Genomic DNA, 12,306 nt, shown 5'->3' on the forward strand with positions numbered 1-12,306 from the left:
CATTAACCCACAAACATTTCCATTAACTATAATCCACATTTCCTGTTGAAGGATTATTTTCCTGCCGTGAGAAGCAGGCTCAAATTAAGATAGCATATATGTAGGCCTGTGTGTGTGTGTGTGTGTGTGTGTGTGTACAAAGTCCCAGTGTGTTGTATTGTTAATGAGTTTGTGTGTACCTGGTCCTAGACTTGGTGTGCATAGTATAGTTGATCTCTCTCTCCTCCCAGATGTCTTCTTCCTCGCTGTCATCAAACAACTGGATCTTCTCTTTAGTGCAGGCCTCAAATGCTGCAGTCTTAGCCTGTTTCATGCATAGATTTCATGCATGACTGTACTCCAAGAGCATTTTAGGTAATGACAGACAGTAAATTTCAAAACTGGAAGCGCATATGAGGTAGAGGTTATTGACTCAGTCACTCACAGTGTCCTCTGTGTCCACGTTGAAGTTGATCTCTTTGATCCGGTCAAAGGTGGCGCTGCAGCATAGAACATACACACTCAGTCATAATCAAGTCAGAACCACTTAAGGAAGTTAAGTTAAGTTCCTCGGCGTACACATCACGGACAATCTGAAATGGTCCACCCGCACAGACAGCGTGGTGAAGAAGGTGCAGCAGCACCTCTTCAACCTCAGGAGGCTGAAGAAATTTGGCTCGTCACCAAAAACACTCAAACTTTTACAGATGCACAATCGAGAGCATCCTGGCGGGCTGTATCACCGCCTGGTACGGCAGCTGCTCCGCCCATAACCGGAAGGCTCTCCAGAGGATAGTGAGGTCTGCACAACGCATCACCGGGTGCAAACTACCTGCCCTCCAGGACACCTACACCACCCGATGTCACAGGAAGGCCATAAAGATCATCAAGGACAACAACCACACAAGCCACTGCCTGTTCACCCCGCTATAATCCAGAAGGCGAGGTCAGTACAGGTGCATCAAAGCTGGGACCGAGAGACTGAAAAACAGCTTCTATCTCAAGGCCATCAGACTGTTAAACAGACATCACTAACATTGAGTGGCAGCTGCCAACATACTGACAGAAACTCCAGCCACTTTAATAATGGAAAAATGTATGTAATCAATTTATCACTAGCCACTTTATATTATATAATGTTTACTTACCCTACATTACTCATCTCATATGTATATACTGTACGCTATACCATCTACTGCATATTGCCATCTTGATGTAATGTATCACTAGCCACTTTAAACAATGCCACTTTATATGTTTTCATACCCTACATTACTCATCTCATATGTATATACTGTACTCTATACCATCTACTGCATCTTGCCTATGCCATTCGGCCATCACTCATTTATATATTTTTTATGTACATATTCATTCCTTTACACTTGTGTGTACAAGGTAGTTGTTGTAGAATTGTTAGGTTATATTACTTGTTAGATATTACTGCATGGTCGGAACTAGAAGCACAAGTATTTCGCTACACTTGCATTAACACCTGCTAACCATGTGTATGTGACAAATACATTTGATTGAACTTACTTGATGTCACGTTTGTGCGTCTTACCTGATGTTGTCGCCGTGTTCTGAGAACTCGTCGTCATTGAAGCCAAACTGATCCACAAAGTTAGCAGTCATCTGCTGGATTTGGTAGTCTGAGAATGTCTGTAAGATATCAGTCATATAAAACAGACCTAGATCATGGTAGCTACCAGGACAGAGTAGGAGCAGTAGATGACTCTAAATTCATGTACCTGTTGCAGTGACAGCTCTTTGGGGAAGGGACTCTGTCGGTCATCATCTTCACTGGAGGAGCGCAGGTTGTGAGAGACCTGGAACACACAGAAGCCAGGGGTTTTACATGTGTATGTATACTGAACAAAAAATGAAACATAAGTTGAAACATAGGACCAACACTTTACATGAGCTGAAAAGATCCTAGAATTGTATTTTTTATTTGTCAAATTTGGTGCAAAAATGTGTTTACATCCCTGTAAGTGAACATTTCTCATTTACCAAGATAATCTATCCACCTGACAGGTGTGGCATATCAAGAAGCTGATTAAACAGCATGATCATTACACAGGTACATCTTGTGCTGGGGACAATAAAAGCCACTAAAACGTGCAGTTTTGTCACACAACGCCACAGATGTCTCAAGTTTGGCGGGAGCGTGCAATTGGCATGCTTACTTCAGGAATGTCCACCAGAGCTGTTTCCAGAGAATTGAATGATCATTTCTCTACCATAAGCCATTTCTCTACCATAAGCCGCTTCCAACGTCATTTTAGAGAATCTGGCCTCACAACCGCAGACCACGTGTAACCACACCAGCCCAGGACCTCCACATCTGGATTCTTCACCAGCTGGATCCTCTCAGACCAGCCACCCGGACAGCTGATGAAACTGAGGAGTATTTCTGTATGTAATAAAGACGTTTTGTGGGGAAAAACTCATTCGGATTGCTTGGGCCTGGCTCCCCAGTGGGTGGGTCTATGCCCTCCCAGGCCCACCAATGGCTGTGTTCCTGCCCAGTCATGTGAAATCCATCGATTAGGACCAAATGTATTTATTTAAATTGACTGATTTCCTTATATGAACTGAAACTCAGTAAAATCTTAGAAATTGTTGCGTTTATATTTGTGGTATGCATAGTTCCCCCTATATTCATTTAGCTGCTAAACTGTTGCAAAATAAAATATTATATATCAAATAAAAAACATAAAAAACAGTGTTCGGAAAGTATTCCGACCCCTTGACTTTTTCCAAAATGTTATGTTACAGCCTTATTCTAAAATTAATTAAATGTTTTTAAAAACAATCTACACACAATACCCCATAATGACAAAGCAAAAACAGGTTAAATGTTTTTGTAAATTGATAAAAATACCTTATTTACATAAGTATTCAGACCCTTTGCTATGAGGCTGGAAATTGAGCTCAGGTGCATCCGGTTTCCATTGATCATCCTTGAGATGTTTCTACAACTTTGAGTCCATCTCTGGTAAATTCAATTGATTGGACATGATTTGGAAAAGCACACACCTGTCTATATAAAAAGGTCCCACAGTTGACAGTGCATGTCAGAGCAAAAACCAAGCCATGAGGTCGACGGAATTGACCGTAGAGCTCCGAGACAGGATTGTGTCGAGGCACAGATCTGGGGAAGAGTACCAAAACATTTCAGCAGCATTGAAGGTCCCCAAGTAGACAGTGGCCTCCATCCTTAAATGGAAGAAGTTTGGAACCACCAAGACTCTTCCTAGAGCTGGACACCCAGCCAAACAGCGCAATCAGGGGAGGAAGGCCTTGGGTCAGGGAGGTGAACAAGAACCCGATGGTCACTGACAGAGCTCCAGTGTTCCTCTGTGGAGATGGTTGTCCTTCTGGAAGGGTCTACCATCTCTGCAGCACTCCACCACTCAGGCCTTTATGGTAGAGTGGCTAGACGGAAGCCACTCCAAGTGGGCGGCGGTGCCTGTTACTGAGGAGTTCGCCAAAAGGCACCTAAAGGACTCTCAGACCATGCGAAACAAGGTTCTTTAGCCTGAATGCCAATCATCACATCTGGAGGATGGCACCATCCCTACGATGAAGCATGGTGGTGGCAGCATCAAGCTCGGGGATGTTTTTCAGCGGCAGAGACTGGGGAAACTAGTCAGGATCAAGGGAAAGATGGAGCAAAGTACAGAGATCCTTGATGAAAATATGCTCCAGAAAGATCAGGACCTCAGACTGGGTTCATCTTCCAACAGGACAATGACACTATGCACACAGCCAAGACAACACAGGAGTGGCTTCAGGACAAGTCTCTGAATGTCTTTGAGTGGCCCAGCCAGAGCCCGGACTTGAACCCGATCAAGAGCCCTGAAAATAACTGTGCAGCGACGCTCCCCATCCAACCCGATGGCGCTTGACAGGATCTGCAAAGGGATAAACACCCCAAATACAGATGTGCCAAGCTTATACCCAAGAAGACTCAAGGCTGTAATCACTGCCAAAGGTGCTTCAACAAAGTACTGAGTAAAGGGTCTGAATGCTAATGTAAATGTCATATTTCAGTATAAAAAAATGTTTAAATTTTTTTTTGCAAACAAAAAAAACAAACTGTGTTAGCTTTGTCATTATGGAGTATTGTGCGTCGATTGATAAACTATTTAATACATTTTAGAATAAGGCTGTAACATGAAATGTGGAAAAAGTTACACTACAGCCTTATACTAAAATGGATTAAGTTTGTTGTTGTTCCTCAATCTACACACAATATATTTATATATATATATTTTAATGACGAGACGCGCACTTAAAAATGGATAGTCGTTGGCTTATTGGCAAAGTCCCCCGCTTGTACCAATGCACACCCCCCGGCTACCCTTGCCACCACTCCTGAAGAAAATGCTATGGGAAACACTGGTGTGCATTTGTGTGAGCAGGTATGTGTACCAGGTCTACAGTGTTCTTCCTGTTGGTCTCTGTCAGGGCCTGGTCTACAAAGCTCTCCCAGCGCCCCCTGCAATCCTTAGGCAGCTCTGCAACACAGACAGTAGAGAGCTTCACGCATACATTTACTCTACAATAAGCTTGCTATGTCCGTAGGCCTAAGTAACACACACAGCCCTACCTGTAATAAGGCTGCTGATCTGGATGCGGACTGGTCCTTTCTCCATGTTACAGACTACAGTATTAGCGATTCTTGTCAGGTGACCCATGTAGCCTCTCCTCATACCCCCCTCTGCCCTGAGAACACACAAGTTCATGAGAAAATGTAACATGCACAATTACATTTATAAATGTTAACAACCTACACTCATGACACACTGTTACACACCAATCACAGATGACAAACAAGAGCAAAAACAGCTGAACTGTTGAATCTGTTTAACTTCAACAGTTTGAGGGCTCTATTAACAAACCTAACGCAGTGGTAAATCTAAGCGTTGGCAGGGCGTAATAGGTTCAGGGTGTGCCAGAAATATTTGTTATATTTTCACAGAGGGAAATATGAGCGCAATAGCTGGCAGTGGCATGAAATGGCTGGGTTTTGATGAATAAACAAGCTGTCGGTGTCATGAGGGCTTGGCCACTCACTGGCCAATCAACATGTTCCATGGCTTAATACCGAATGCGTTTTGTTTCAAGTTCTGTAAGTTATTGACAGTATTTGCATTGTCATCAACACCAATTCGTCTTGGAGTACAGAATATTCTCATTCTGGTCAATTGTGGATTGATCCTACAGTTTTTAAATAGCATAGGCTACAGTAACAATTAGCAACAGAAATGTTTTTATTTTATTTTTTTAATCCAGTGTTTGCTCAATAGCCTGTTTGGAGTGTTGCTGGTCAACGTTGCAACTCTCTTCAACGAGCCTAACCACGCCTACATGTCCGTACGCATTGCACTTCTCCTAAAATAAAAAAATACTAGGCTCCCATAAATTGTATGTGTGAGGCACGTTCTCAATATAGCCTAGGCATACTGTTGATATTGCATTATAGGACAGAATAATTTAATTAAGTCTAGAGGAGTGCGTCTTTGGTAACCAGATGAGGCACTCTTTGGAGATGGATACTCGAACAAGCAAAATTAACTCCGACGAATAGACCATTTAAACACCTTTCATGGAAGGCTACTTTGCAATGCCAGGATAAAAAACACAAGGCATTGCTGTTGAACCAGCCTTAGTAGCCTCGGGTAAAGGCAGCCTATGGAGGGCTTGATATCGAACAAAAAAAGCAATCTGTTTATTAAAACACCAACAATATTTCTAAATCGGACAGGGTCAGAAGGGCTTTTGCACTTGTTTTTAATGACACACCTCAAATATTGCCACCCCTCCTCACGCTAATGTTAGACAGGTAAATTGCCGAACCTGGAGTTAGGGCTGGAAAATGCCACCGCACCAGTATTTAGATTACCAAAATGCAAACTAATGTGTGTTTGACACTTGCGCCTCCTTAGGGCTCTATTTTCTCCGGCACTGAGTGTCTTACTGAGTCTTATCATTCTCCTCCCAGGCCTCCAATATCCTCTGAACCAGACGACAGTCCTGAAACAACTACAGATGGAGAGAGAGAAAGAAAGAGTGAGGGAGAGGGAGACCTTGAGAGAGAATATGTTACAGAGAAACACAGGCAGACAGAGACACGTACATGGGTAACCAGTGGGTTATGTGTGGAGATGTCAGGAGGAACAGAGGGCAGTGGTGGTTTGGGGCCAGGCAAGGCATGGTTTTCCTGGGGCTCCTGCTGAAGCCTGGGCTTTTCCTGGGTCGGGAGGCTGCCCTGAGGATTCTCCTTCTGGGGAAACATGGGTTTTTCCTGGGCCACAAAGCTGGCCTGGGGAATGTCCTCCAGGGGAACCAAGGGCCTTTCCTGGATAACCAGGCCAACCTGGGGCCTCTCCTCCTGAGCAGAGTGGCTGAGAATGGCTGCCACACACAGTTCCACTTGGAAGTGCAAGAAGTTGTTCCAGGTGTACTTAAAGAACAGGTCCTGCAACAGACAACACAAACCGGTTAACAGATAAAATATGTATACAAACCAGGACATGCTGTGTGCGAGTATACTCACCAGTAGGAGGCTTAGGGTCTGGAGTCTGCAGAGCTCCAGTGTGACGGTGTTGTTATAAATCGTGTCGTCAAAACAGGTGTAATAACTCATGTTAGTGGTCTGTAGTAGGGAGGCCATTAGTCTGGCCACATGGAGACGACAGTTACCCAGTGGCACCTCCAACACACCTAGACTGGTCAGCATGGGGGTCCGCTAGAAACACACGCACATAGACAGGTGTAATTTAGTTTTATGGTGTGATGAATAGCTGACATTACAGCTCCAAGAATGTATAACACCGCAAGACTGGAAGGGTGACATAGAGAATACAGGATGTGTGTATGTTGAAGGTGTGCATGTGTGTGTAGGCTTGCACGGTATACTGAGGTACTTGGAAATAGCCACAGAATGGTTTTTCAATAGCGTCAACATTACAACTATTTATTTGAAGTTTTTCCCAATACATTTTTATGTATACTTAAGTAAATACCTGCAGTCAACTTGTGCAATATGTTAAGAGATAAAGCAGATCTCGTTCTTCATTTCACCGGTCACATTACATTATGAAGCTCACCTTAGTTCCACAGAACAGTTGAGCCATCTCCTGTTTGTTTGTAAATAGCACAATGGGAGAAAGCGGGAGCAGGTTGAGTCCAGCTGTGTATTGACAGGGGTCGCGTTTTATATTGAAAGTTGTGGTTTTTCGCTTCAATAGAGTGATCAGGGACATGCAACTAAAGTTATCCATCACAGAAAATACATTAGTGCAACACATTCGGCAGAAAATAGCTTAATTTTCATCAGATGACAACAGAAGTGCTACTCTATTTGGCTGGCAGCCACATAAGTAATAAATGAGCTTACCCATGAAAAAGCATGGTATTTTTTTTGTAAAAACAATGCATGGCTGCCATATTTCTAAAGTTTATTTATAGAAAGAATGTAGCCAGCTACATTTCCTAATGTTTTGTTTTAAGTTAATCTAGCATTTTACCTGAGAAAATGAAGCTGGCTACACAGAGAAAGGTACCGGTAAATGTAGCTACACATCAGTCAGAGCGCTGTCTGGTGATAGAATGCCGGTTCATTCGTGAACTCTCATCCGAGTGGAGAAGTACAACTGAAGCACAAAATGCGTTCGATCCCGAGCAGAAATTACAATAAGAAGCATTTTAGATCTGTGTCGAAAAAACGCAGCAAGATATTTCTGCGTTGTATCTTTTTTTCCTGCATGAAAAACACCCTATTTTACACTGCTGCTACTGTTTATCATCTATGCATTGTCACTAACTATACACCCACATATTACCTCAATTAGCCTGACTAACCGGCACATCGACTTTGTACCGGTACCACCTGTATAAAGATTCGCTACTGTTATTTTCACTGGTTATTTCCTTTTTTTTCTCCACTTAGAAATTGCACTGCTGGTTAGGGCTTGTAAGCAAGCATTTCACTGTAATACCTGTTGTATTCAGCACACATGACAAATAAACTTTGATTTGATAGCAACCCCTAAGTCTAACTTGCTAGTTATGTAAGTAAGTGGCTGAATTAATAAGGTATTGGGGCATCATATCGTGTTAGCTTTCTGCCATGTTTGAGAAGTCAAAGCCCTTTGGATGGGTTATCTGTACAGCTGCCAGTGCCATCTTAATGTCCTTGCATTGTTTTCTCCTCTCCATTCTAGGCCTGTCTGCTCCCCCCCTCTTCACCGGGCAGAGCAGGCAGGCCCAGTTGCCCTAGAGACTCCAGATACCACACAAACACAGCTTGTTCACATGCTGCTCCAGAGCCAGTACTGTCCTTCCTTCAGACAAGCACGCATCAAAACTTTGTTCCTTTGCACAATGTCTCCTGTTCACAATCGCTTTGTAATGTCCAAACTCACCAAAAAGGACATTTGGTAGCGCCTACACACACACACATCTATAACTTTATGAGCTGGATAGTCGTCTTTGCAATTTTTTATTTTCATTTGTGCTCGTTCACTATTACTTGTGCTAATTTTGGTAGCATTCTGGTAACAGACAACCGATGGGCTTTTTAAAAAGTTTTTTGGTGCCACCTTGTGCACTAATACTGTAAATCCCAGGATGAGAAAAGGACAATATGAAAATCTGAATTACCGCCCAACCCTGTGTGTGTGTCTGCGAGTTTACCCTGGGAGGATCCAGCAGTAGTTGGTGGTAGTGTTTGAGGTGGGGTTGGACAGCCTGCAGGATGCTGTTGACGACACACCTTTCATATCCCAGAACACACACATCCAGCACACCTTCCACTCTGGAACACACACACACCAAAGACACAGTTAGGATTTGTGAAAATCTGTGAGTCAAAGAGGGGCTAGCCTATGACCAAATTCCTATACATCCTATTCGGTAGGCTTTATAGGAATGTGAGAATGGAACACCAACCCCGGCCTCCTGATCTCCAGTAAGGTGAGAAGGACTTGAGTTCCGTATACGATGCAGCTCTCTGTGCTCTCTCCCACAAACATGTTGTCCAGCAGCTGACTCACACACTCCTGCCTGCAGGAACACACAGGACAGAGGGAATTACAGGTAGGTGTGTGTGTGTGAGAGAGAGAGAGAGAGAGAGAGAGTGAGAGAGTGACTTACGACTCCAGCACGGCAAGCAGAGGGTCGGCCTCAGAGTTCTCTTGGAGCTGATTGGTCTGGTCTCTGCTCAAACGGATGATGTCACACACAGTCTGGGATGCATTCGACTGTCTCTGAAACACATTTGGCTACATTACTCCTCTGACAGCACTCTAGTCATCAGTAGATTGTGTGTGTGTGTGTCTCACCTCCGTGTCTTTCCCAGGGTGAATGAGTTCTATGAGCCTCTGGGCCAGCCGCTCTTCATTCAACCACTGCAGAGGGAACACAAACACACCATTACATATTTTAAGTCACACTGAGGGTGTGTGTGTGTGTGTGTGACATACATTGAGTGTGTCTTGTCGGAGAGGAGCAGGATCTACACAGCTGATGAGGCGTAGCAGGAGGTCCATCATGGCCGATGTGTTGATGTGTTTCAGAACCAGACCCAGGAAACCCTCCTTTCCCCGCAAAAAGGAGATCACCTACAGAGACCACAACACAACCACCTGTCACCCAGATCAACTGAAAACCTATATGTCAACAATATAGATTATTATAACCAATTTTATTAATCTACATTGGAGAGACGAAATCTCCTTGCTCTGCAGGAAACGGAACACAACAACCAGATTAGAACCATTAAAGGGATGCTTCAGGGTTTAGGCAATTAAGCCTTTTTCCCCCTACTTGCCGAGAGTCAGACAAACTCATGGATACCATTTTTATGTTTTGTGTTCATTTGACTGATTATCATAAGAAACAAGATTATATCCAATTCCTCATCCTGCTCCGTTGTCACAGAGATCGCAATGCTGTATCTGTCCCATTATTGCGCCTGTGAGCGCATGGGTAGTGCCACAGACAGATACAACATTGCAATCTCTATGTGACAAGGGGACAGAATGAGGAAGTGGATAGATCCTTGTTTCTTGTGATTATCAGAAAAATTTACAAATGTATAAAATACTGATTACTATGTATAGCTTTGTAAGAATATAAATGACCAACCACCCAGCTTTGGAGTAGTTAGGTCCATTTCCCTGCTTTTGAGAGGAGCTGGCTAGTAGTTTGTGGAGACTTCCAAAAGCACTAAGCTACCGATATCCTACCTTCAAAATGCACACACAGACATAAAAATGGTATCCATGAGTTCATCTGACTCTGGGTAAGTAGGAAATAAGGCTTAATTGCCTAAACCCCGAAGTATCCCTTTAACTGTGTGTAAGATGTGTTTGTTACTGTACCTGTTCGGTCTTGCGTGTGATGAGGTTTCCAATGGTCTTGCTGAAGAAGGATGCGAGGAGGGGGTTGAGGGGAGGGGGCTGCTCCAGGAAGGAGTACAGGATGTCCAGAAGGGTCTTCTCTCCCCCCAGCTTATCATTTATCACCCCTACATCACTCGTCAGCAGCTCACATGCTATGTTAGGATGCCTGGAACACACACACACGCTCATTGAAGCATCCCAGTGACTGACTGGACGTACGTGCATGTGTGTATCGACTCACTTGAAGCGTTTGATCTCTTCCAGACCAGCAGGTGGCTCTGTGGTGATGAGGTGCAGCAGCTCTTGCATGCAGGTGTCCTGGGACAGGAAGACCAGCAGCCTGGGGCCCAGAGAGGAGCCAACAGACACTTGTTAGCTTTGGAAATGCTAGAGCTAATAAAAAGTGTGCAGGGGCTAATGATAAAGGCTAACCTGCGGTTCTGGGCCTTGCACTCCTGCAGTACGTCCTCCTCCTCCATGAGCTCAGTGAGCGTGACATCGTCTTTCTCAAGCAGGGCCTCCAGCTGGGACGACGTGTGCAGGTCAAACTTCCAGAACATGGCTGCTGCTGCTGCTGGGAGGAGAGACACAGTGAATAGAAAACACCAACTTCACTGTGTATCATAGGTTTTGCAACTTTAATTTTTCTGTTTGGTCTTGTGTTTTATGAGGTTTCCCATTATCTTGCTAAAGAAGGATCCAAGGAGGGGGTATGATTGGGGGGGTGACAGTCAGACACACACTCTCAGTTTACAGGGGAAGCACTTCAAACCTGAAGCGAACAGATAGTCTAGATTATATCTTTAAGTGAGCATAATGTGTCAGGTGTGAGTGTGTTTTCTTCTTACCTTAGTAAAATGTGTGTCCTAGGTCAGACCTCTTCAGTCATTTATTTCAAATATGCAGGTAGGAACGGTCATGAATCTGTAGGGATGATTACACACACACACTCCCTCACACACAAGCCATCACTACCTCTGCAACCTGAAAGTGATAGAGAGAGATAACAGTAATTAGTGTGTTCCAGCACACACAGCTGACTCTCCTCATCTTTAGGATGCAGTGCTGCGTAGCAAGGTGGCTAGCTATCCATGACTGTCAAATGTCTGAGCATATATTAGCTAGCTAGTAGAATACGGATGTTGTTGCTAGCTTACGCGCTGCTAATTAACGTTAGACTGCGTATATAGCCAGTCTGATTATTGCAATCTTGCCATGTCACAGCTACGACTCTGGGAACTATAATCTCCACGATATCGTGGGGTTGAGAATTCTCAGCTAAACTACGACAAGCACCTACCTTGACTTTGGCTTCAGTGCGTCAGTGTTGTTAACCTGCTAGCTGAGCATTTTGTTTATGTTCCAAACCAGTCAACTGGTGATGCACGTCCAGGTTATTTAACCAAATATGTCAGTAATCTGTCGAGTGTTTTCTTGTCAACTCACCAGAAGCTGCCTGACCCTTCCAACTGTGTATAGGACAATCCCAGGTTCAGTAAATTAGTTGTCGCTTTTATGCTGGAGATTGGAGCAAGACAGAAAAGGATTCTCACATATTTTAAATCAAAATGGCGGACACTATTGCGGGAACGAGCAATCAAATCTACGCCGAGCATGTGTGGTTTATTGGTGTGCCAAAGATACTGCGCTTCTTGAATATTCTTGACAAGTCCCTCCAAAATGTGTAGCACCCTTAAAACATAGCACAGACTGCATGCCCCTAGTAAAACATAACAGGAGATGATTAAAATGCTAACTAGGTGGCCCAGTCAGAAGGGTACTTCCAACATTGACGAGCCGGCGTTATTCAAAACTGCAACTAGCCTAGAGATAGGTTTATACAAATAAATATGAATATTTGTAGCTACATGCCTCCATAATCTCTGCTGCTCTCTGTAAACCTATCAGC

At 43.9% G+C, this 12,306-nt stretch overlaps 1 protein-coding gene across 7 annotated transcripts in view; it reads right to left on the reverse strand.

The window, feature by feature from the left end:
* ppp6r2b (protein phosphatase 6, regulatory subunit 2b) overlaps positions 1-12,285 on the reverse strand; it is a 28,207-nt gene extending 15,922 nt beyond the window's left edge. For 3 of the 7 annotated variants that reach the window (XM_024379607.2, XM_024379602.2, XM_024379606.2), the window contains exons 1-19: positions 11,844-12,285; positions 11,246-11,381; positions 10,830-10,968; positions 10,639-10,737; positions 10,377-10,563; positions 9,477-9,614; positions 9,336-9,401; positions 9,148-9,260; positions 8,944-9,057; positions 8,689-8,809; positions 6,548-6,739; positions 6,128-6,469; positions 5,969-6,033; positions 4,598-4,713; positions 4,420-4,505; positions 1,731-1,808; positions 1,544-1,641; positions 425-479; positions 180-304 (exon numbers count right to left, since the gene is read on the reverse strand). In XM_024379607.2, coding sequence (XP_024235375.1) covers positions 180-304; positions 425-479; positions 1,544-1,641; positions 1,731-1,808; positions 4,420-4,505; positions 4,598-4,713; positions 5,969-6,033; positions 6,128-6,469; positions 6,548-6,739; positions 8,689-8,809; positions 8,944-9,057; positions 9,148-9,260; positions 9,336-9,401; positions 9,477-9,614; positions 10,377-10,563; positions 10,639-10,737; positions 10,830-10,957 — 2,123 coding nt within the window. In that variant the 5' untranslated portion in view covers positions 10,958-10,968; positions 11,246-11,381; positions 11,844-12,285. Of the gene's footprint in view, positions 1-179; positions 305-424; positions 480-1,543; positions 1,642-1,730; positions 1,809-4,419; positions 4,506-4,597; positions 4,714-5,968; positions 6,034-6,127; positions 6,470-6,547; positions 6,740-8,688; positions 8,810-8,943; positions 9,058-9,147; positions 9,261-9,335; positions 9,402-9,476; positions 9,615-10,376; positions 10,564-10,638; positions 10,738-10,829; positions 10,972-11,245; positions 11,382-11,697; positions 11,759-11,843 lie in introns of those variants that run through there. The other 4 variants (XM_024379605.2, XM_042301583.1, XM_024379603.2 and 1 more) reach the window with 4 other exon arrangements.
* Positions 12,286-12,306: the final 21 nt, after the last annotated feature.

Source organism: Oncorhynchus tshawytscha, linkage group LG19 (genome assembly GCF_018296145.1).
Source record: "Oncorhynchus tshawytscha isolate Ot180627B linkage group LG19, Otsh_v2.0, whole genome shotgun sequence".
NCBI classification, from domain to species: domain Eukaryota; kingdom Metazoa; phylum Chordata; class Actinopteri; order Salmoniformes; family Salmonidae; genus Oncorhynchus; species Oncorhynchus tshawytscha.